Source organism: Melospiza melodia, chromosome 19, assembly GCF_035770615.1.
Source record: "Melospiza melodia melodia isolate bMelMel2 chromosome 19, bMelMel2.pri, whole genome shotgun sequence".
Taxonomy (NCBI): domain Eukaryota; kingdom Metazoa; phylum Chordata; class Aves; order Passeriformes; family Passerellidae; genus Melospiza; species Melospiza melodia.
In genome coordinates this window covers 6,655,588-6,678,352 of record NC_086212.1, presented here as the reverse complement: position 1 = coordinate 6,678,352, position 22,765 = coordinate 6,655,588, and the positions used below count along the sequence as shown (strand labels likewise).

Sequence of the window (22,765 nt, the reverse complement as noted above, 5' to 3'; positions counted from 1 at the left end):
CACTCCAGCATCACCCAAGAGGATGCTGAGCTCCTGGGGACAAACCCAAGAGTTAAGGGATGATAGAACCCCTCTGGACTGTACTGGTTAAATGGGGAGGTCAGAACAGGTCCCCTCTGGGAGGCTTTGCTGCTTTCCAACTCTCCCTTATAAATAGGAGAAAAGTTCTGGCCAAATCCTCCTTCAGAGACAATCTAAGCATTTCCTGAGTCGGTGTTGATTTCACAGATTAAAGCTGGTCAAAAACAACCTGGTTGCAATCCAGACAGTATTAATTTTAGGAAAAAGACCTTGAGGAATTTCCTTTGAGTTTGTTCTGATGGTAGGGGCTGTGCTCTTCCCACCCAGAGCCTTGTTTGCCTTTGGAATACGTGCAATAAACACATGAACATTGAGCCCCAGCTACAAGCAGGAAGGTTGAGGTTGCCTTCTGCTGCAAAGGTTTTTTTTGTTTTTTTTTTGAGGTAAAAATATGGGTTATTAGTTAAGCTGAGGTTATGCCTTTAGTTTCAGATCCACCACTAAAGTATTACAACTGCACCCAAGTTTCCATGTTCATGAGGGCTGCAGTAAAAGCCTGGGTTTGGCATGGGGAAGCAAGACAGGAATTTAGGATGAAAAATCCCATTGATCCCATTATAAAGGGATGTTAAATAAATCCCTCTGTATTCCTGCAGCCTGTCAGAGTGGGACTTTCTTTTCTCCTGTAGCTGACCCATTCAGAGAGAGTGCCACAAAGGGGCAAGTGCAAAGACAGGGGTGGAAACCTAAAACACAACACCACAGCGCGTGCTCTGGAAATATGCACGGCCCAACCGAGGCAGATCCCAAAGTTTGGCAGATCCCTAGGATCAGGAAATTCCTTGAGAGTTCGGGAAGTTCTCCAAGGCTGAACCCAAGCCATTTCACTTGCAGAAGATATCAAGTTCTCCTCCTCCTCCTCCTTTTTTTGTTTGTTGGTGATGGGTCAGTGGGACCTTGGCGAGCGCACGTTGCTGTACAGTGAGACAGAGGATCAGCAAACCCAAGCACAGCTGCTTGCAAAGGGAAGAGGGTGAAGCCAAGTATCAGCCATGAGCTCCAAGCAGGTCTGGAAGGAGCCCAAGCTGGTGTCAGTTTCTCTTTCTTCCCCGTGCATAAATAACCACCTGTTATTTATGGCCACTCTCATGGCACCCGCGTGCCTGCGCTGTCACCTCAGGGGATGGGGCAGAGCTGGCTGCAGCAGCAGGACATGGAGGGCCCCTCTTGGAACCCAAAAATAGCTGCCACTCATCCCCTTGCCTCCAGTGATGTGGATGATGGCAGGGTTTCAGCCCAGCTGCTCCCACATTGGGTACATCCAGAGTCACCCAGCGCTTGGGGACATGAGGGAGCCACGCTGCCCATGGCTTGGAGCAAGCAGGTCATGGCCACAGCCAAGAAAAAGCAGGGCTGAGGTAAGGGAAAGCTTCCTGCTGTTCCAGGGCCCCATCTCCAGGCAAAATGGCCATGGCTGGGCAAAAATAGGCACAAAATGAGAATGAGATGTGCAGGATAACTGATCCCAGGTGGGCTGCTCTCCATCAGTCACCACAGAAACACTGATTGGCCACTCTGGGACAAACACTGGGACAATCCTCATCCAAGCAGGCTGTGGGTGCATCCTGGGAAGTTCTGTGGGGCTTGTGCCTCTAAAATGCAGGAGAAGGGGGAGAAGGGACAAACCTCAGGCTGTTTCTTGACAGAGCCCTGCAGCAGCCTCTGCACTTGGCCTTCACCCCTGTGACCCACCATGTACAGGGAAACCTGTACCCACAGCTGTCCCTCATGCTGAAATCACCCCAGCAGACCTGGCTTGCTGTCCTCCCTTGCCTGCACAAACCAGCTGCTCATGGGTGAATTTAAAAAAAAAAATCACCAAGGAAGTTTTTCTGTAGTATTGCCCTTCCATATTCCCCACATCCCAAAGGAAAAGGATTTTCTTTCTGCTCCTGTGGTGCTTTTCTTCCACTGTGTGCAGCAGTGAGGTCACTGAGCAGAGGTTTGGTGACTCAGGGGCTGGGTGGCTGCCACCATCCTGTTCCCAGGAAAGGCAGAAGGTGACTCAGCTGGACACTCAGCTGAGGAGGAATATGGATCTTTCTAAAATCCAAAGGCACAGCTCTGCAAAGACCAGGCTGAGCCATGCAGAATCAATCAAACACATCAGCTGGTTTGGGCTGGAAGGCACCTTAAAGATCATCTAAACAGTTCTGGGGTGTTTCTTTAACCCAAAAGCGGTGAAATTGTTTGTTGCACCAGGGATAGTCCCTAGAGGACATTGACACAGGAGCCCTGAAGCCACAAAATTCCCCAAAGCCAGGGCTCCTCAGCCCTGCAGACAGCACAGCCTGTAGGATAATGTGATGTGCTGGGGATGAGCTGGCATCAGCCCCTCTCCCAGATCCATGGGACTGGCATGTCAGACACCTCTTCTTCTCTGTGAGGGCACCAGGGACCCCCATGGTCTCAGCCAGGCTGAGCAAGCCCATGACCTGCTGCCAGAGCCCTCTCCAGCAAAGCCAGCATGGACAGGAGTCACCAGGAGGGACAGGAGTCACCAGGATGGACAGGAATTTCCAGGATGAACAGGAATTGCCGGGATGAACAGGAGTCACCAAGATGGACAGGAATTTCCAGGTTGGACAGGAGTCACCAGGAGGGACAGGAGTCACCAAGATGGACAGGAATTGCCAGGTGGACAGGAATCACCAGGATGGGCAGGAATTGCCAGGATGGGCAGGAATTGCCAGAATGAACAGGAGTCACCAGGAGGGACAGGAGTCACCAGGAGGGACAGGAATCACCAGGATGGACAGGAATTGCCAGGATGGACAGGAATCACCAGGATGGACAGGAATCACCAGGATGGACAGGAGTCACCAGGATGGACAGGAATTGCCAGGATGGACAGGAATCACCAGGATGGACAGGAATCACCAGGATGGACAGGAGTCACCAGGAGGGACAGGAGTCACCAGGATGGACAGGAATCACCAGGATGGACAGGAGTCACCAGCATGGACAGGAGTCGCCAGGTTGAACAGGAATTGCCAGGATGAACAGGAATTGCCTGGCAAGGACCCCTCCTGCCAAAGCTCCCCAGCTGTGCCAGCACCTTCCCTCCCAGCACATCCCTTCAGCTCTGCTCCTGCCAGCCCAGCTCTGTGCCTGACAGCCTCAAGCCTGCACTCCGAAGGCTTTTTCCTCTCCTACCCCTTTCCCTCGGATTCAGGGATGTCCTTTCAGGTAGGCAGGAGCTGAGCAACTTTTTTCTTGCCCTAGGGATCCCTCCCAGATCTTTACCTGCCCACTGAGCAACCTTTTCTCTCATACCCTGGATAACCTGGGGACAGAACCCCTCTCCTGCCCAGCCCTGGCACCAGCCTTTTCCAGCATTCCCAGGCTCCTGCCCAGCTGGGATCAGAGCTGCTCCTCCCTGGGGCTCCCAGGGCCAGCTACCCCATCCCCACAGGCTCCCAGAGCCCCACCATCAATATGCTGGGGTTTACTGGGATGGTGTAATCTCCTTCTTTCCTCACTCTTCATCCTCTCACCCTGACCTGTGTGCTGCTGAATCCTGCTCCTGCTCCATCTCCATGGCTGCTGCCTGTCAATGCTCTCATCCCTGGAGTCCTGGCAAAGCTGGGAAAAGTTGTTTAAGCACATCCCTTCCTGCCTGTCCATCATCCTTGCTCAGTCTCCCACTGCCAGTCTCCCTGCACATTTTCCTGAAGGAAAGAAGCTAATGGATATATAAATAAAGCAACCTGTGTATTCTTTTCCCTGCTCAGAGCTTGGATAACCTGTGGTTGACCCCTCCTAGTCCTCCCTAAACCACAAGCCCAGTATGTGCTGCCGCTGCTGCTGCTCTGGCATTTTTATGAATGGCCTTGAGCCCAGGGAAGAGATGTGAGCTGGATTTGGAGCAGCTCCATCCCTTCTACCGCAGCGCTAATCTTGACAAACGATCAGCGTGTGCCTTTCCAGCCAGAGATAAGGCTGCCTGCCCACTCCAAGTCACTCTGCTTTCCCACCAAGAAAGGGATTTTGTTCTCAGCCCCTGGCCATGACTGCTCCAGAGCCTGGGCAAGCCCAGGTGCCCCCAGCCCACAGTTTGGGGGCACAATCTGCAGTCACAGCCCTGGGACTGAGGCCAGGGGATGGCTCAGAACAAAGCCCTGGCAAACTCCAAACAAGGCAAATGTTACTTTGCCTGGGTTTCTGATGCACCAGGGATGCCTCCTGCCTGCCCACCTGTGCTGCCCTGTCCTTCTAAGTTCTTCTAAGCCTACTGATGTTTATATTTTTGTAATGGAGTTTCTCACGCACTTTTCATGTGAATAAGATTGTTTTGCATTCCTTTCTAGAGGAGGAGAGAATTTGATAAACTGTTGGTTTGACCAGTGTGGTTTGAGAGGTGGCAATTTCATCCTCCAATCTATAGTCACTTTTGTAAGTCTGTGAATATTGGTGTTTGGAAATAAACTACCCCTTTTTTACCTGAGACATTTCAGCGTGTGCAGGTCGTTCATTTCATGTCCTACTGGGACACAACTGCATCCCCTTCCCCTTGACACCAATGGGAGAAGTGGCCCATGCCCAGCAAGGAGCTGGCAAAAGCATCTGCTGGGAGCCAAAAAGAGCTTCCAGTCCTGTAGCTGAATCATGAGCATGGTGGGCTTTCCCTGAGCTCAGTTTTAGCTGGGAACTGGAGCACCTGCAGAACTATCACTGTTCTGCTTGAACTGCTACCCCACTGCACTGCTGTGTCATTTGGGACATGCCTTCTGCCTGCACACCTGTGTCACCCTGTTCTTCTAAGTTCTTCTAAGCCTCCTGATGTTTGCATTTTTGTAATGGAGTTTCTCACACACTTTTCATGTAAATAATAATTGGTTTGCACTTCTTTCTAGAGGAAGAGAAAATTTGATAAGCTGTTGGTTTGACCAGTGTGGTTTGAGAGGTGGGAATTTCATGAATTGGAGTTTGGAAATAAACTACCCCTTTTTTACCTGAGACATTTCAGCATGTGCGTGTCGTTCATTGAGACACATCTGCATCCCCTTCCCCTTGACCAAAGGGAGAAGTGGCCCATGCCCAGCAAGGAGCTGGCAAAAGCATCTGCTGGGAGCCAAAAAGAGCTTCCAGTCATGTAGCTGAATCATGAGCATGGTGGGCTTTCCCTGAGCTAAGTTTAGCTGGGAACTGGAGCAGAACTGTCACTGCTCTGCTTGAACTGGTACCCCTGAACTGCTACCCCACTGCACAGCTGTGGCATTTGGGACATGCCTTCTGCCTGCACACCTGTGTCACCCTGTTCTTCTAAGTTCTTCTAAGCCTCCCGATGTCTGCACTTTTGTAATGGAGTTTCTCACGCACTTTTCATGTGAATAATGATTGTTTTGCATTCCTTTCTAGAGAAAGAGAGAATTTGATAAACTGTTGGATTGACCAGTGTGGTTTGAGAGGTGGCAATTTCATCCTCCAATCCATAATCACTTTTGTAAGTCTGTGAATATTGGTGTTTGGAAATAAACTACCCCTTTTTTACCTGAGACATTTCAGCGTGTGCATGTCGTTCATTTCATGTCCTACTGGGACACATCTGCATCCCCTTCCCCTTGACACCAATGGGAGAAGTGGCCCATGCCCAGCAAGGAGCTGGCAAAAGCATCTGCTGGGAGCCAAAAAGAGCTTCCAGTCCTGTAGCTGAATCATGAGCATGGTGGGCTTTCCTTGTGCTCAGTTTAGCTGGGAACTGCAGCAGAACTATCACTGCTCTGCTTGAACTGGTATCCCACTGCACTGCTGTGGTTTGGGACATGGACAGCTTGGGCAACACATGTCCCCACCCCTCCCTGGGGCTGGGGAAGCAGCGTGGGATAGCTGTGGGATCTTCCCAGGGATTGTGACACGGGAGAATGAGCCCTGAGTGGTCCTGATGGATGTGCACCTGGGAAATGCAGGCTGTGCAGAGGGGTTCCTCTCTCACACAGACACAGACTCACTGCCAAGAGAAAAGGCTTCTGTGAGTGCCAATTCAAGGAATGCCTTTGATCCAGTGGGAATCACTAGGGAGAAACTCTGCCTCTAAATAGAGCTGCTCTCTTGCCTTGCCACTTTGGGAAATGAATTTGTGCTTGGAAAAAACTCAGGCTGGGAGAGCTCTTGGGAAGCCATCCAATCCATTTCGCTACCCCAAATTGGTCCTGACAGGTTTTTTTTTTTTATCTAACCTTTCCTTTAAAATCTCCAGATGGCCCAATACAGTCTCCTCCAGGGCTATATTATTTTTACTAGCAGATACTGTTTTATTATTAATATTCAAATTAAATTTCCCTTGCCGCAATCTGCTCCTATCCCATGGCAACAGAGAGAGCAACTGCCCTCCTATTGCCCAGCATGCTGGGGGGTTTTCCACCACTGGAACCTATTTAAAGCTCAGCATTAGGGTGGGCAAGGCTGGTCCTGGCCAGGATCAGGCTGAGTTGCAGAGTTCCTGGGCTGTGCTATCACTTTTGCTGTCTCTGTGGCTCTGTGGGTCTGCACACCCAGCCCTGTGCAGGCACCAAACCTCATACCCAGATGGGAACGGGAGGTCAGGGGCTGCTGGCTTGTTGACCCATGAAGGAAGGCAATTACTCAGCTGATGAGGCCATGCAAGTGTTAATTAAAAAGCATGGGAAGCAGACCAGGTCACTGTTTGGTGTCACCCGCTCGTGAAATTAGCTCGTGGTGGCTCCCCAGCCCTCCCCAGGAGCAGGGCAGCAGCTGCCCCCTGTGCCTCTGCTCTGCTCTCATCTCTTCCTGCTCAGCTCCTGTTTCTGGGTGCCTCCTGTGTCCTGCACAATGTTCCTGCTGGATCCTTGCTGGGAAAACTACCTATTCATTTCTGGACTGGCTTGGAGCAGGAGTGAGAGGTGTGACCAAAAGAATCAGCTCCTGGCTGTCCCAGTGGAGAAGGCAGCTCCCTAGGCACGTGGTGAGCCATGGTAGGATGTGCTCACGTGGAATCACTGATGGACACAGCCCTCCTGCCTGGGCACACCTGTGGGCAGGGTTTTCCCAGCATCCAGATGTGAGCAGCAGCAGCAGCTCTGATCTGATCCCCCTCACTCTCCAGGGCAGAAGGCAGATCTTTCCTCTGGAAGCACCAAGGGCTGGTGCTCCCTGGGCAGAGAGCAGCTCTGCAGAGCCCTTTGGCAGCACTTCAGTGTGGCAAAGCCCTTCCATTCTGCTGGAGAGCCCAGTGCTCAGCAAGTGTTTCACAGCCCTGGGAGATGGGGTTTGACATCTTCTCCATCAGCCCTGGGACATGCCCATGTTGGGAGGAAGGTGTCTCCTGTTTGTTCTCCACATGAGACCTCTCCAAAGCCAGCTTGCCATGCCAGGCTCCTCAGGGCACCCTCCTGTGCCTGGCCAGGGCTGGCAGTGTGCTGGGCACTGCCAGGAGCACAGCTGAGCACCAGACAATTCAACCTGAGCTGCTCCCTGATAAAAGCAACTTCACAAATCCCCGTTTCCTGCTGCTCTGTGTCTCAAGGCTGGGTTAGCTCACAGCTGAAAAGGCACATGAGAGTTTTCCCCATGATTTGGGGCACCCATAATGGCTTTTTCCTGTATGGATTCCTTGATGTCTTACAAAAGAGCTGATGATGAATCCATTTCCTCAGCTGGGACCTGAGTTTGGCTTTCTCTTGTCTACTCAGATGTCTTTTTTCATAAACAATTAGACAACAGAACAAGAAAATGGGATTCAGTGTCTCTGAGGGTCCTGCCTCACTCTGAAATCTGGTGCTTCAAAGGTGAGTTTGGACAGCAATGCCAGACAGACAGACAGACACACCCACCCCAGAGCAGTGGCTCCCACCTCCCTGCCTTTCCCAGCCAAGCTGGTGAGGATGAAGGAGCACTTTTAGCTCAGCCCTGCTGTACCCATCCAGCACAGCACAGGCTCCAGGGCTGGGGCCAAGGGCTCTTTCTGCAGCCCTGCTACACCAGATGTTTTTTTCCGGAGGCCTCAGACACACACGTGCAGCCTGCTGTTGTTAGAACTGGCTCACACTCCCTGTGCACAGGGAAAAAAAATTAAGGCCGTGCTCAAGCTTCATTCTCCACTTTGGCATCCAGCATTAAACCAGGCAGGCTCGGTCAGCTTTTGTTTGTTTTGATGGAATTGCTTGTGGAGCGTCCCTCCCGCAGCATCCCAGCGGAGCAGAACAATTCAGTGCACCAGCTGGATGGGGATTGCTTCATGTGCTGCCAAATGCACCACGTACAAAGCACTCTGCAGCACCTCTGGGGTGCAGCCTGACAGGCTCAGCAACACCCTGCAGCAGCTTGAACCAGGAGGATGCACTGCTTCAGTGCTCAGCCTTCCTCCTCTTGGTTTTCTGCCTGCTCTGTCCAGCTTGCCTCTCCCAGCTTGGCATTCTGATGGATTTTTCTTCTCCTGATAATGTTTCTGTACTCACCTCAGGCCGAGCCAAAGACTCATTTTAACTGAAAAAGGTTGTTTGTCTCAGTATCTTATCATCTCTGTCTCAGCCCAAGCCTTGATGCCTCCTTCCCCCAGCAGCAGGTTTCACTCCTTCATTTGGAATTTCACACAGCCACCTTTTCTCAGCCACCTCTTGTTTTCCTCCAACAGTTTCAGAGAAGCATGGCACACCTGGTCATGGTGCTTCCCTGACTTAAAGCTGGCTTCTCTGCCAGCCAAAATAGAAGTCTAATCAAAAATCCACTGGTGAGGTTTTGATGGGATGCTCAAGGGTGTAACTGCCTGCATATATAACAAAATTTCCTGCTCCTTGGCATGGCTTCACTTCTGCAGGGCTTCTATAAGACCTCCACTGGGTAGCACCGGGGATGTTACCCCCTCCCAAAATTCCCAGTGCCCCAGGTGGGGGTTCTTTCCCCCCACCTAACAGCTGTGGCTCACACAAAGGGTCTTGAGGGGCTGTGGTTCATGGTGTGGATCCTCAGGAGGGCTGGCAGGGCAGGGCAGGGTGCTCAGAGTGCTCCCTGCGTGGGTCACCTGTGGGCGGGGGCATTGGGGTGCAGGACAGCAGGGATCTCTGCAGGGCAGGAGGGCAGGGAGACACAAACACACCTTCCAGAGCCATGAAAGATGAAATGTGCTTGGCTATGGGAGACCCAGGGGGCTGCAGGGAAAGGCGAGGGATTCCCCCCCTCTCTGCTGGAGCCAAAATCTGGGGAGGGCTCCAAAATAGCACCACTTGCCTCTCCTCCTTCCTGCAGGTGCTGAGTTATGCTCGATGCATCAGGCTGGTGCCAGCCATGTGATTGACAGCTGCCAATCTCCAGCAGCACAGAAATCCTCGGGGGCAGCGTTGGGGTCGCTCCAGCCTTTCTCTCGCTGGTGCTCCGGGATGAACAGGGCAGAGCTGGGCACTGGGGGAACCAGAAGCCACAGGGCTCCGGACCCCGCTGCACCTGCGGGGCAAATCCCAGTGCGCGGGGAGGGGACATCGGGACAAGGGGACAAGAGGGGGCCGGGACAGGGTGCGAGCCCCAGGGTGGGCAGCGCTCACCGGGAGCTGCAGCACGGCTGGGGGGCTGCCTGGAGGGACAATGGGGGTCGGGATGGGGGTCGGGGGGCTCCGCTTTGTGTCCCCGCCCGCGGGCCGGGGTCGGCGGCCGAGGGAGGGCGGGAGGAAGGAGGAGCGCGGCCCGCCCCCGCCGCCGCCCTACAAAAGGGGCCGGGCGGGCGGCGGAGCGGCGTGTGCCGCCGGGCAGGGCCGGCAGGGCTGGGGACAGCGACAGGGACAGCGACAGGCAGGGCAGGGGCCGGGCAGGGCGCAGCGGGCGGCGCTCGGTGCCCTCCGCAGCGCTGTCCCGGCGGCCCCCCCCGTCCCGCCCCATCCCCATCCCGTTCCATCCCAATCCCAGTTCCATCCCAATCCCAGTTCCATCCCGTCCCGTCCCATCCCGCTCCGCCGCCGCCGGGCCGGGACCATGCGGCGCCGCCGCGGAGCGCTGCTCGCCTGCCTCTCGCTGGGGACGCTGCTGGCCCTCGCCGACGCCAAGGGAGCCTTCTACCCCCCCGCCGCCCCGCTGCCCTTCGGCGGCAGGTACAGCCTCTACACGGCCGGCTCCAGCCCGCAGCTCGGCAAGCCCGTGGGCAAGCACAAGTAAGCGACAGCGGCCGCGGAACCCGTCCGGAGGGCACCGGGAGCCGCCGTGCCCGGCACCGAGCCGGGGCTCCGTTCGGGCATCCCTTACCGGGAACAGAGCGCGGGCACCGGGAGCTGCTGTGCCCAGCACCGAGCCGGGGCTCCCTTCGGGCATCCCTTACCGGGCACTGGGAGCTGCTGTGCCCAGCACCGAGCCGGGGCTCCCTCGGGCATCCCTCACCGGGCACCGGCCGCTCTCCGGGCATCATTCCCGGGGCAAGGGCTGCTGCGAGGACCCAAAGCCCGGTGCCACCTTCAAGGCTCGCCTGCGGGCATCCCTGGCCGGGCGGGAGTCCCTGGGTACCGCCGCGGCATCCCCTGCTCCGTATCCTCCGCCAGGTACCGAGCGAGGGCTGGCTGAACGTGCCAGTGCCCCCCTCCATCTAGAGGAGGCTCCGGGAGTTGAATTTCCAGGAGGGAACGGGGTGCGTGCGGTGCGGGACGGGGGTGGGGGTGCCCCTGTGTGGTTTTGGGGGTTTGGGGTAGGTGCAGGTACCTGCTCTGTGTGACATCGGCGGGTGCTGATGTGCGGGCAGTGCACAGATCTGCGTGTGGAAACAGCTTGCTTTGGAGGGAATTGCTTGTAAAATACATGCATGCTGGAGTTTAAATACGTTTTCAAGAGACCTGGAAAGCTCAGGCGGTGAGGAATGTGGGTTTTACACAAACTGTGGACTTTTTCCGTTCAGTTGCATAAGAGCTGTTACATTGGGGGTGTTGCTTCCCTCTCTGTTTGCTAGGGCAGTTTCTGCCGGGCTCCTTTGAAAAAGGGAGGATGTGGGGTTACAGAACAAGCTGAAATGAATGAAGTAACCCGAGGGATAAACAATACTGGCAGTGCCAGTGAGAGCTTTCAAAAACCCATAACATTTTCCAGCTGCTCACTCTAAAAACATCAGGCTGGAGCTATAAAACTGCTTACCACAGGTGTGTGAGAAGGGAAGGGGTTCTGAGAGGGAGAGTGAGCCAGAACCATGCTAACCCGAGCAGTCACAGGTAGGCAGGGTTTATTACTGGCTGGTAGAACTGCCTGCACTGGCTACTGGCTAACTTAGAGGCAGCTGGTGCTATTTGTAAGCAGGTCCTGGATTTATGGATAGACTGTGATCCTAAATTTCCACATACACACATGAGCTCCCTTGTCTGCAGCTGAGAGAAGTGTCTGCCCTTCCTTCTCCCGTGGTCCTGTGCACGGATGAGTTACTCACTTGTGGAGGAGCAGGGAGCAGCACAGGGCCCTGCTCATGCTCTGAGCCTGGCAGCCCCTTGCCAGGGCACAGCTGCTCAGGTCTGGGCAGGCTGGAAATGCCAGTCCCAAACGGGATTGGTGTGCCCATCCCAGGGTATCAGAGAGGGGCTGGGGTGGATGTGCTGCTGCAGCTCCTGGGGGCAGCAAGTGGGGTGTGGGATCAGGGGATCCCTGCTGGAAGGGAGCAGAGAGAGGCTTGGAGGGAGGATGACCCTGCTCACACCTTGCTGCTTCACAGAGAGAGCTCCTGCCCTGGGGGCTGTTGGAGATGGTGCAGCCTCTGGATGGGGGCACTGGGAGGCAGCTGGGGCTGCTCAGGGACATGGAGTAGACCTGTGATGGGGCTGGGGCTGGGAGGCAGCCAGAGCTCCCTGGCATGGCTATCACATGGCCTGTGGAGAGCAGCCTGGGGGCCGAGCACAGAAATGAGCTGCAGGGCCTCAGGTCGTACACTCTATATAAGTTAAATATAGGATATCTGCTTTATGTAGAGTTGAATATTAACTGACTTTGGACTGAGGTCTTGACAGTACAAGGAGTACTCTCTTGTAAAATTAGATCCAAAATTAATACAAAAACTTTTCTCTATAAAAAAATATATATATTTGTATATGACCAAATATCTGTCTTGTGTTTCAGTGTTACAAAATATTACAAAGAAACCTATCTGTTAAATAATATTTTCTGATTCACAAGGAATAAAAAGGTAACTCACATGGGCTTGCTGTGGTGGTCTGGAGGATGTTGAGACACTTCTGGCAGGTGGAGGTACAGGACTGTGACTGTCAGGGTGGAGCAGAAGGGTTTGGTAAGAAGGGTTGTGGTGTCTCCCGTTTGAGTGAGAGTGTGTGTGTGTGCATGCCCAGGGTGGGTGTGCACAGCCCTCCCCCAGCACCCCCATGTCACACTCAGGGGCCAGAGCAGCAGCACTGAGTGGGGAAAGATCAATGAAGGAGGGACAAGCACTGATGCAAGCAGGTGAAGACAGAGGGTGTTCCCCACCCGTGCACAGCAAGCCCCCAGCTGGCACAGGGGCAGCCACGTCCTCCCGCCTCACTGAGCACCTCCCTGCACCTGCAGCCTGCGCTGGCCCATCTGCTCATCCCCGACCTCCTGCCTCAGCCCTGCCCTGCTCCCTGAGCCTGTGTCCTGCTCTCCTCCTGCTCTGCCGTCTGCCACATCCCCCTGCCCTTAATCCCTGCCTCCCCTCACTTCCCTGCTGCCTCTGCCCCTGAGGACCGAGCCCATCTGCTCCTGCCGGCAGCCCTGCCTTCAGCTGGAGCAGCCTGGGCCTCCATCTGTCCTACAGCATCCTACATCCTTCCCACACACTGCCTTCCTCCCAGCCAGCTTCCCTCAGCGCCTGGCTGTGCTGCTTGGCTCAGGAAAGCTGGCTGGTACCTGTGGCACCCGCTCAGGGGGATGGCAGGAGGGAGGAGGCTCTCTGTGCTCACTGTCCCAGGGATCTGAGGGGGTTTCCAGCCTCCATCACAGATCTGTGTCCCTGGCTCCATACCCACTGCAGGGGGGTGGCAGGAGGAAAGAGGCTCTGTGTGCTCCCTGTCCCAGGGATCTGAGGGGGTTTCTCCATCACAGGTCTACTCCATGTCCCTGCCTTTGACAGAGGGACCCACAATGCTGCAGCCCTACAGAGCAGCATCCCCATCCCATCTCCTCCCTGTGCCTTGTCTGTGGCAGCACCCACAACAAGGGCTGAAGGCTTTGGTGTTGGCCCCTGCACTGGCAGCACTCCAGGAGCTGCAGCAGGACAGACCACCCCTGCCAGGCACTGCTGGAGCTGTTTCTGGGATCCTGTTCCTACAACTGCTGCTGCTGCTGCTGGGATTCTTCTGACTGTGCTCACAGCCTGTCTCACCACTCAGTCCATGCTGTGCTGAGCTCAGCCCAGCTCTGGGGACACCACCAGCACTGGTGACAGCGTGGCTGTGACAGTGACAGGAACCACGCTCCTGCAGCATGGTCGTGATCCTCCTCCCCAGCAACTCTGGGGACACCACCAGCACTGGTGACAGTGACAGGAACCACGCTCCTGCAGCATGGTTGTGATTCCCCTCCCCAGCATCTGCCCAAGCTGGGGGGCTCCTTCCATCTCCTGCCCCCAGAGCTCTCAGGCAGTGTCTGGCCGTGCAGGCACTGCTGTCTGATCGGGCAGGGGGGTGACAGTGTCTCTCTCTGTGTCCCCCAGGAGTTTCTGTGCCTACGTGGTGCAGCGCAACGTGACGTGCACGCTGCAGGACGGGGCCGAGAGCTACGTCAAGGCTGAGTACCACAAGTGCAGCTGGGGACCCAAGTGCCCAGGGAAAGTGCTGTGAGTATGGGGCACACTGGGCCATGGCTCCCTTCCCCTCCCAAAGAGATTTATCTCCTGAGACCCTGTGCCACCTTTCCAGAGGGCAGTGAAAGGGGCTGAAGGACTTTTCCTGGACATTGCAGGCAGTGGCAGGGCAGTGGTGTTGGGACGAGGCAAGGTGGGATCTGTCAGGAGGGAGAGGAAGCTCTATCCCTCCTCAGAAACTGTCAGGGGAGGTTTAGATTGGATATCAGGAAGAGGTTTTCACCCAGATGGCAGCTGAGCACTGGAAAAGGCTCCCCAGGGAAGGTGATCATGGCACTGAACCTGACAGAATGGAAGGAGAATTTGGACAATGTTCTCAGGCCCATGGTGTGATTTTTAGGGGTGTTCTGTGCAGTTGCTGAGCACAAAGATTCTTAAGGGTCCCGTCAAACTCAGGATATTGAATGATTCAGCAATAAACCTGTAAATCATGGGAAGTGGGGAGGTGCCTGTGTAGGAGAGCAGTTTGTCAGGGACCTGCAATGTGGCAGAATGATGGCGGCTCAGTGAGAACCTGGCTGAGAGGATGAGGAAATGGAGCCTGTGGCTGGGGATGGCACAGTGCTTCCTGCTCCATGAAATACCTGCAAAACCCTGCTACCTCATCAGTGCTGCAGGGAAACACTTCACTGTGCCACAGCTGGAGCTGCTGGTGGTGCAGGGGCTTTGTGCTTCACCGCCCTCCAGGGATGCTGCTCCCTGTGGAAAAGCTCTCCTGCATCCTCCCCAGGCTGGAGGAAGAGCAGAGCTGAGCACAGAGGAGAACTGGGATGAGAGAAGTTTTTGTCAGAGCCTAGAGCCCATCCTGTGGCAGCTGGCTGGGACTCTCCATGCCCCAGTGGTGCCACAGGCTCTGCTCAGAACCTCCCTGGCTGGACCCACCCACTCACTTGCTCTTCCCATCACAAGGGGTTTAGCAGCATCTGGGGACTTCAGGACATCCTGCAGCTGCTGGTACCCATGGAGGAGATCTCCAAAGCCTCTTCCATCTCCATGATGCCCTCTGTTTGTCTTCTTCAAACAAAACCAGGGTGAAACCAGGAGGTTTTCTGAGAGCAGCTGGACCCACAGCTGTATTTTCTGCAGAGCCTCAGCTGCTGCATCCATGGACAAAAGGGAAGAATGGATTTTCCACGTGCTGGGGCCATCAGTGAATGTTTGTGCAGCTGGCTGCAAATACTTCTCCTTGCTGCTGTTTGGAGCAGGGGTGGAAAGATTTGGAGGTGCCCAAGGCTTTGAGCTCCTCTGCAGAGGCTGGGATGGCACAGAGAAGGTGCTGGGGTGACAGAGAGAAGCTGCTCTGCCTTGTGGATGCCACCCTCCTCCTTTCTTCACCCCCTGACACTGGCTGGAGCAGCAATCTCCCGTGGTACATCCAGGCAGGTTTCTACACACAACAACAGGAGCAAAGATCATTGAAACTCAGCAGCATCTGTGAAGAGGAGTATCCAGAAGAGCTTGTTTTGAAACTGACCCTTTGGGAAATTGATGTTGAGAGGTTTTGAAGAGATGTAAAGAGCAGAGGCTTTGGGTTTGGTTTATTCCCTTGCGCTGTGGCTGTATCTCACTGGGAATTGTGTGGGAGCAGCACTGCCAGGGCTGGGGACACTGAATTCAGACAAGGACATGGATGGCAGGGACTCAGCCCTGTGTGCTGCCCTGACTGATGGATTGGTGCCTTCTGCAGCCCCTCTGCAGCATGGATGGCTGTGCTGCTCCTCCAAGACCTTCTGCTGAACCTGCTGCAGAAGAACAAGATGCTCATGGTGTGTGCTGCAAAACAGCAAACTTCAGGATTTTCAGGCCCTGGTAAATTCAGATTGGATATTTCCAAAAAGCAGGCCTAAGGCATTGATGTTTGGAGGTGGTGAGAAAAGTGCTGTGTTCATCACTGCTGCCCCACAGGGAAGCAGGAGCAGCTGAATCCTCCCCCAAGGCTGGTGGGACCCCGTCCAGAGCGAGAGCTGAGGGGGAACTGTGAGGTGGGCTTGCACCTTGTGTGGTGGATAAGGGAGGATCAATGCTGTAACACCCAAATTTGTGATGGAGACACTTCTCAGGGCATCCTCACCAGGCCAGCCCAAGCCCCTTTAGGCTTCCCAGCAAACTGATGCCCTCCACACAGAGAGAAAACACCTTTCCAAAGGCATTTCAACCCTCATGGGGGCTTCCAGACAGGATTACAGTTGAGAACAGGATTTTTTTGATCACACTAGGAAATTCTATAGGTCAATTCGAAATGCAAACCACTTTTACAAGCAGTCCACTTCCCTCTTGGATGTGATGTGAGCTTGCAGGGCTTTTGGAATCTTGTGCTCTGCTGGCCAGAAGTTGCCAAACAGTGTCACAGTGGTCACTTATCAGGCCTGGGACTGCAGCAATACATTTAGAGCTGCAGTTCTAAATCACCAGGTTAAAAAATACTCACCAAAACCCCACTGTAATGCTGCAGTGAGCTATGGTGCAGCAGGAGCTCTTGGAGAAAATGTGGTTCCCCATGTGCCCAGATCTCCCACACCCAACAGACCCATGTCCCTGCTCTATCGATGGATGTTGAGGTTATTTCTCTAACCTGTCTTTCTCTCTCTCCCTCCTCTCTCCTGCAAGGTACCGCACCTTCTTCAGGCCCAAGTACAAGATTGGGTACAAGACCGTGACAGAGCTGTCCTGGAGGTGCTGCCCAGGCTTCATGGGAGAAGGATGCCATGACAGCCCCACAGACCAGCCTGGCCTCCTGCCCCAGCACCCCAGCCCCAAAATGCCCCCTGGGCAAAAGATGTTTCCAATGCCCAGGCTTCCTCCCTACCCCAAAAGCCACCCTGACCTGTTTCCAGGACCAAAGAAGAATCAATATGGTGAGATCTTGCTCCTGCTTCATGTCCCCAGGTCATTGCATTGTCATGCACTTGAACCTCCAGGTTCAGAGCATGAATCTGGCAAAAATTCAGTGGGTGATGTTTTTCATCAGAGACCTGACATTTGATTGCTTTGAGGACCACTTGCTTTTTAAATCTTGTTTCTTTCAAAACATGCAGCTTCAAAATTGCCTTTTCTCATTGATTTAGAGCATTTTCCCATTAATTATGGGGTTGGTAGGGGTGTCTCAAGATGAAGCTCTCCTGGGCTGTTATCATCACCTGCTGTTGAACGTGGATGGATGGATCCCAAGAGGAAAGAGGATTTCCTGATAGCTTAAGGAGAGATGTGGGCTGAGATGTTGCTGAAATGACAATAATAATAATAATAGGGCAGGACACAAGGTTATTATGGGAAAGGACTCAAAGAGGGGAAGTTAAAGGAGCACCAGCCCTCACTGTGCCCTCTCTATTTGTGGTAAAGTTCCTCACTCAGGGCTCACCAAATGTGGTGGTGTTTGCAGGGGTCCCAGGATGAGGGAAGAGATGAGAATCTTGACTCCATGTTTCAGAAGGCTGATTTATTATTTTATGATATATATTATATTAAAAGAATACGATCTATTAAAACTGTACTAAAAGAATAGAAGAAAGGAGTTCATCACAAGGCTAGCAAGGAAAGGCAAGGAATGAGAATAAAATCTTGTGACTGCTCACAGCCTTGACACAGGTGGCTGTCATTGGTCATTAAGTAAAAAATATTTCACATGCTGGGCAAACAATTCTCCAAATCACATTCCAAAGCAGCAAAACATGGAGAGGCTGAAGCTTCTCAGGAGGAAAGATCGTGGCAAAAGGATTTTTCATAAAATATGCCTGTGACATCTCTTTCTTTTCCCGTGCAGGCAGGAAGCTGCCTGGCCTCTTTGGGGACCGCCTGGACCGGCTGGAGGAGGAGGTGAGGCGCCTCTCCCAGTCCTACGACAGCCTGCACGCCTTGGTGAGCGGGCTGGGGGACCGCCTGCACCTGGCCATCCAGGAGGACACCACCAAGATGATCGGCTCCCTGATGAACAGCCCGGGCACGCCGGACTCCTCCGTGGGTTTTGGCATCATTCCTGACGGGCTGGTGGACGTGGCAGACAAAGCCGACGTGGCCACGTACCCTCCCGTAGGGGACATCCTGACCAAGGTGACCGAGGTGAGCGACGTGCTGAAGACCAAGGCGGATCTGCTGCACGAGGTGCGGGGCATGGTCCTGGACCACGACGGGCAGATCAAGCACCTGCTGGAATCCGCCCGGCCCTCGCCCCTCACCTCCATCGACCTGCTGGAGGAGTACGTGGACACCAGGCTGAGCAGCCTGCGTGGGGAGCTGCTGGATGGCTTTGAGAAGAAGCTGGGCAAGATCCAGACCACGTGTGATTTCCGCATCCAAGAGGTGCGGCAGCAGTGCGAGGAGGAGAAAGCCGCCAACCTGCGGCTGCAGCAGACGCTGGATGGGAAGGAGCTGGAGATCAAGAAAGAGATCTCTCAGCTGGAGACCCAGATCCAAGGGCTGACAGTGGTGGAAAGCTGCTGCAGCAACCTGGACTACCTCACTGATCGCATGAACATCCTTGAGAAAGGCCTTCACAGCATCTCCGAGTCCCAGAAGAACCTGCACTCACGCCTGGATGGAGAAATCTCCACTGTCACCCTAGGGAACCTCTTTGAAGGGCGCTTCGAGGACCTGGAAGCCAGGCTCAATGCCACAGAGAGGGAAACGGGGAGCTGCTGCTCTGGTATAGAGGACAGCATGAAAGGCACGGTGGTGGCAGAGGTGGATGGCATGAGGACTGCCTTTGAAGACAAAATGCAGACCCTGGAGGACAGGTTCATGACCATCGTGGGGGAGCTGAACAATGTCAGTTCTCCCATGGGCATGGACGGAGCAGTGGTGCCTGTGCTGGAAGGGGAGCTTGCCAGCATGAGGAAAAGGACAGATGAGACACTGGAGGCGTTGCAGAATCGCCTCATCACCCTAGAGACCACCTGCTCCCTGGGCTGCACCTCTGCCTCCAAAGATGTGGAGACCTTTCGGACGGAGATCGAGGACTGCCAGAACAAGAACCAGGACCTGCTGCTCCGCATGGACAGCAATTATGACCTCCTGCGCAAGCTGAACGCCACCATCCTGGAGATCCAGCGGCGCATCGAGGAGGAAGCATCGGGGGCTTTGCAAGGGGAGATCACCTTGCTGAAGATCAACCTGAACACTGTGAGCAAGTCTCTGACAGGGCTCAAGGACTCCGTCTCCCAGTACTCAGACACCGTGACGCATGTCAACTCCTCGCTAGATGAGCACGAGCGGAAGATTGAGGACGAGGTCCACTCCATCCAGGAGAAAGTCAACGACCAAGGTTCCCAGCTTTTCTTCAGCAACCGCCGCGTCCTGAACCTCAAGGGAGACCTGGAGCGACTCAAAGCCAGGATTGTGAGCGACCTGAGCTCCTGCAAGAGCGTGGCCCACGGCCTGCAGCAGGAGGTGTCTCGCTTCGACGAGCGGGTGGCGCGGGTGGAGAGCGCCTGCGGCCGGCTGGGGGCCATCCCCGGCAGCCTGGACGGCATCAGGGAGGAACTGGAGAAACACACGGGCAGCCTGTGGGACTACATGGACCACGTGAACGGGACACTGGCTGCCCACTCTCAGGAAATAACAGGACTGAAGGACAACTTGCTCGACTGCCAAGCCAAGGTCTCTGAGCTGGCAGAGCAGGTCGGGCACTTGGAGGAGAAGGCGGAGAGGAGGCAGCATTAGCCACACTGCCATGCCATGTGCCTTCCTTCTCCTGCTGTGAAGGACAGGATTAAATTATATCACACAGACTCACTCCAATGTGACAACAGTTCTTGGGATAATTTTTTTATGAAAAGCTGCTACGTTTTTTTCCCTTTGATCTTGTTGGCCCCACTTCTCCTTAACTCCATCATGGTGGCGCTCCCCTCCTGATGCTCAGCAACTGTCCTGACCCTGGCACAGCAGTGTCACTGCCTTTTGGCTGGGGGTGTTGCTTTGGCTCCTGGGCTGATGACCCCAGAAGGACAATTCAAAAGTAAGCTGGAGGCAGAAACTTTTTTTTTCATTTTATTTTTGTGGATTTATCGTTTCTTGAAGACTAAAACCCTGTAGTTATCAGCTGAGGAATAGTTTCTCTGACCTAAAGACCACCTGCATCTTAATCCAGAGACTGAGCAGAGCCAGGGCTCCTTGCAGGGAACAAAACTCACCACAGGAATTGTAGATTTCAAAGAACACACGTATTCACACGTCCCTCCGGGAACTGGCTTCCCTTCTCCGAGATGGCAGCCCTCCTTGTGTATGGTAAATCCATTTATAATGCTCCCTCCTCCATGCAGATGCACATGCCTTATGGAGCAGATGAGGGTGTGCAATAGGAAAACACATATGCATATATATATATATATATATATATATATGGTATGTGTGTATATTTTTGGACAATTCTGTGTCATGGTGCTCATCTGATTCCAGTTTCCTAATGCTGCCCCCATGTCCTTTGCCATATTCCAAAGACCCACAATGAGCAGCTAAAAGCTGTGGCAGCAGTGTTTGGAGAGAGCTCCATGGTTCTGGGGGCTGCTGTGCTTTGCAATCCCACTTTGCTGGGCTCTCTGGTTACACCTGGGACTGACTGATGGTTATGGAGAATGTGTCTTCCCTGAGGAGAGCTGTGTCCATAGGTCCCTGCAGAGACCAAGCTGGGACAGAGCAGTCCTCTCCTCCAGCTCTGGCTCTCTCCTGTTTTATTGCTGAAGCTGTGAACTCCATCATCTCATCCCAGGCAGGAGAGTTCCAGCTGCTCCAGGGTGTGAGTGCAGCAGGGGAGGAGCAGGAGCCCACGTCCTCCTCAAGCTCTTCTGATCCTTCTGGGATGCCAGTAGCCCTGGGACCAACACCAATGTGGAACAAGGTAGGGCATCTGTGAGAGCCTGTCTGGAGGCCTGTCCTCAGCTCAGAATGAAAAACCCACATCATTTATCCAGCTTGGTTCTGGTTTCCCACAAATAGGCAGGCTGGAAAACGTTGTCCATGTTCCTGAGCAGCTCCAGCCTTGTCCTGCAGAGCTATTGCACACAGATCCATCTCTCCCTAGGAGCCCACCATGGGCACCCTCCACTGACCAGCCAATGGAGACTTCATTACCAGGATGAGGAGGAAATTAAGGAGCCTCCATCCAAGCAACTCTGGCACTTTATAGCAGAGGAACATACTTTTCTCTCAGCATTAGAGCTCATGAACCCTCCCACACCAGCCAGCCTTTGGCTCTCACACAGTGCCTGTCACCCTCACCAGGCTGTCCCTGCTCTCTGCACCACATTTCCCCCCTTGATTGCATGAAGGAGCAGCTCTGTGCTCTAGCACAAACCAGCAGCAGCAGCTCCCAGCAGAGATGCATCTGGGCACTGTTTTTCCCTCAGAAAATCTGGGTGAGCTCCCTTAAACATGCTTCCAGTTTAGGGAGGACCACAGGGATCCCTGAGGCAGTAAAAGCTCATTCTCCTGCCAGAGGAGCACGAGCTGTGGGAGCACAGAGAGGATATGTGGCCTCCCCACTTGCCCAGCCCTGCCAGGTGCTCACAGCACCAGAATTCACTCTCACTGCTCTGGCTTTGCTGATTTGGAGCTACCCTCCAGCTGCTGAGACACTTCTCCACATGAAGAACAACGTCCTGCTGCCTTTGGGCATCCTGCAAAACCTGTTCTTGGACAATAAAAGTTATTTTTTCCTCCAGCCTAAGGAAGGAGTCTCAAAGCAACCCTGAGTACTTTGTGTTGGGCCAGGGGAGCCCTCACCCTGCAGGGGGAGCATCCTGCTTAAGCCCCTTTTCCATCCCCTCACACCAGGGAGAAAACCAAAGAGAAAACCAAGCCAAGGGCCAGGCTCCCCATTCCCCAGACTGGGTTAGAGTGGGTGAACAGGAACAGCTTCCCCAGAAAAGAGGGAGCCAGGACTGGCCATAACAAACCCAGGACAAGGAAGAAGTCTGGCCTTCCAGAAAATGGTGCTATGTTTGGACTATTCCTGACTAGTCACTTGAAGCTATGGACAGTTTGTTATTTCAGTTCTCAACTATTCATGTTTAAAAAGTGAAAGGAACTTTGTACAAAACTGGGCATTTTTTAAAAAATTGCTTGCAAAGTAAGGAAATGCTGCCCACGGGGTTGTGCTTGCATGGGCAGCTTTCTGAGGCAGTTTATAACTGATCCTGTTACAAGACTGTGTTCTGTTGTTTTTAAAACCATGTCTATTTGTTCAGATTTTAAAAGCTGAAAAACTGTTTGTACTGGAAAGGAAAAAAATAAAGTATTTCTTGCTGAGGTTTCCAGGACCAAAATGACTTGTGTGGCTTCCAGAAGTGGCAGACAGGATGCCTTACACACAGGGGTCAGGGAAGAAGGTAGGTGCCAGAGTGGAGGAAGGAGCCCAGCAGTGCTTCTGCCTTTGTTTTACTTTATAACTTTTAAAAACCTCCCATGAAGAGAGAGTTGGGAATGCTCAGCCTGGAGAAGAGAGGGCCATGGAGGGGCCTCACTGCAACTGTACAGGACTTGAAGGGTCCCATAGGAAAGATGGGGACAGAGTGTTCAACAGGGTCTGTGGTGGGAGGAGAAGGAAAGATGGCTTTCAGCTGCAGGAGGTTGTATCTAAGAAAACTGGTATTTTACTAAGGGTGGTGAGGCACAGGCCCAGGCTGTGCACAGAGGCTGTGCATGCTTCATCCCTGGGAACATCCAAGACCAGGCTGGATGAGGCTCCTAGCAACCTGGTCTTGATAGATCCCATCACTCCTAGGACCCACTTGGTAGGAGGCTTGAATAAGAATAAGCCAAATCACATTTTAGAAAGGATTTGGAGCCTGGCTCCCACTTCTATGCACAGGGCTAAAGCAGACAAGAGACAACCTTGATTAAGGCACTGTTTATTATTGGTTTTTGTTCAGAAAACTCAAAACACCAGCATCTTCCATCAGCCTTTACAAGTTGGTGGGCAGTTTCAGCTATCAAACTGCAGGTAGCTGG

The 22,765-nt window shown here is 53.8% G+C and overlaps 1 protein-coding gene across 1 annotated transcript; it reads left to right on the top strand.

The window, feature by feature from the left end:
* Positions 1–9,984: 9,984 nt before the first annotated feature.
* EMILIN3 (elastin microfibril interfacer 3) lies at positions 9,985–22,069 on the top strand. Its single transcript, XM_063172210.1, has 4 exons — positions 9,985–10,178; positions 13,676–13,798; positions 16,433–16,680; positions 17,586–22,069. The coding sequence occupies exons 1-4, from the start codon at positions 10,003–10,005 to the stop codon at positions 19,478–19,480; spliced, it is 2,442 nt and encodes an 813-aa protein (XP_063028280.1). The 5' UTR covers positions 9,985–10,002; the 3' UTR covers positions 19,481–22,069.
* Positions 22,070–22,765: the final 696 nt, after the last annotated feature.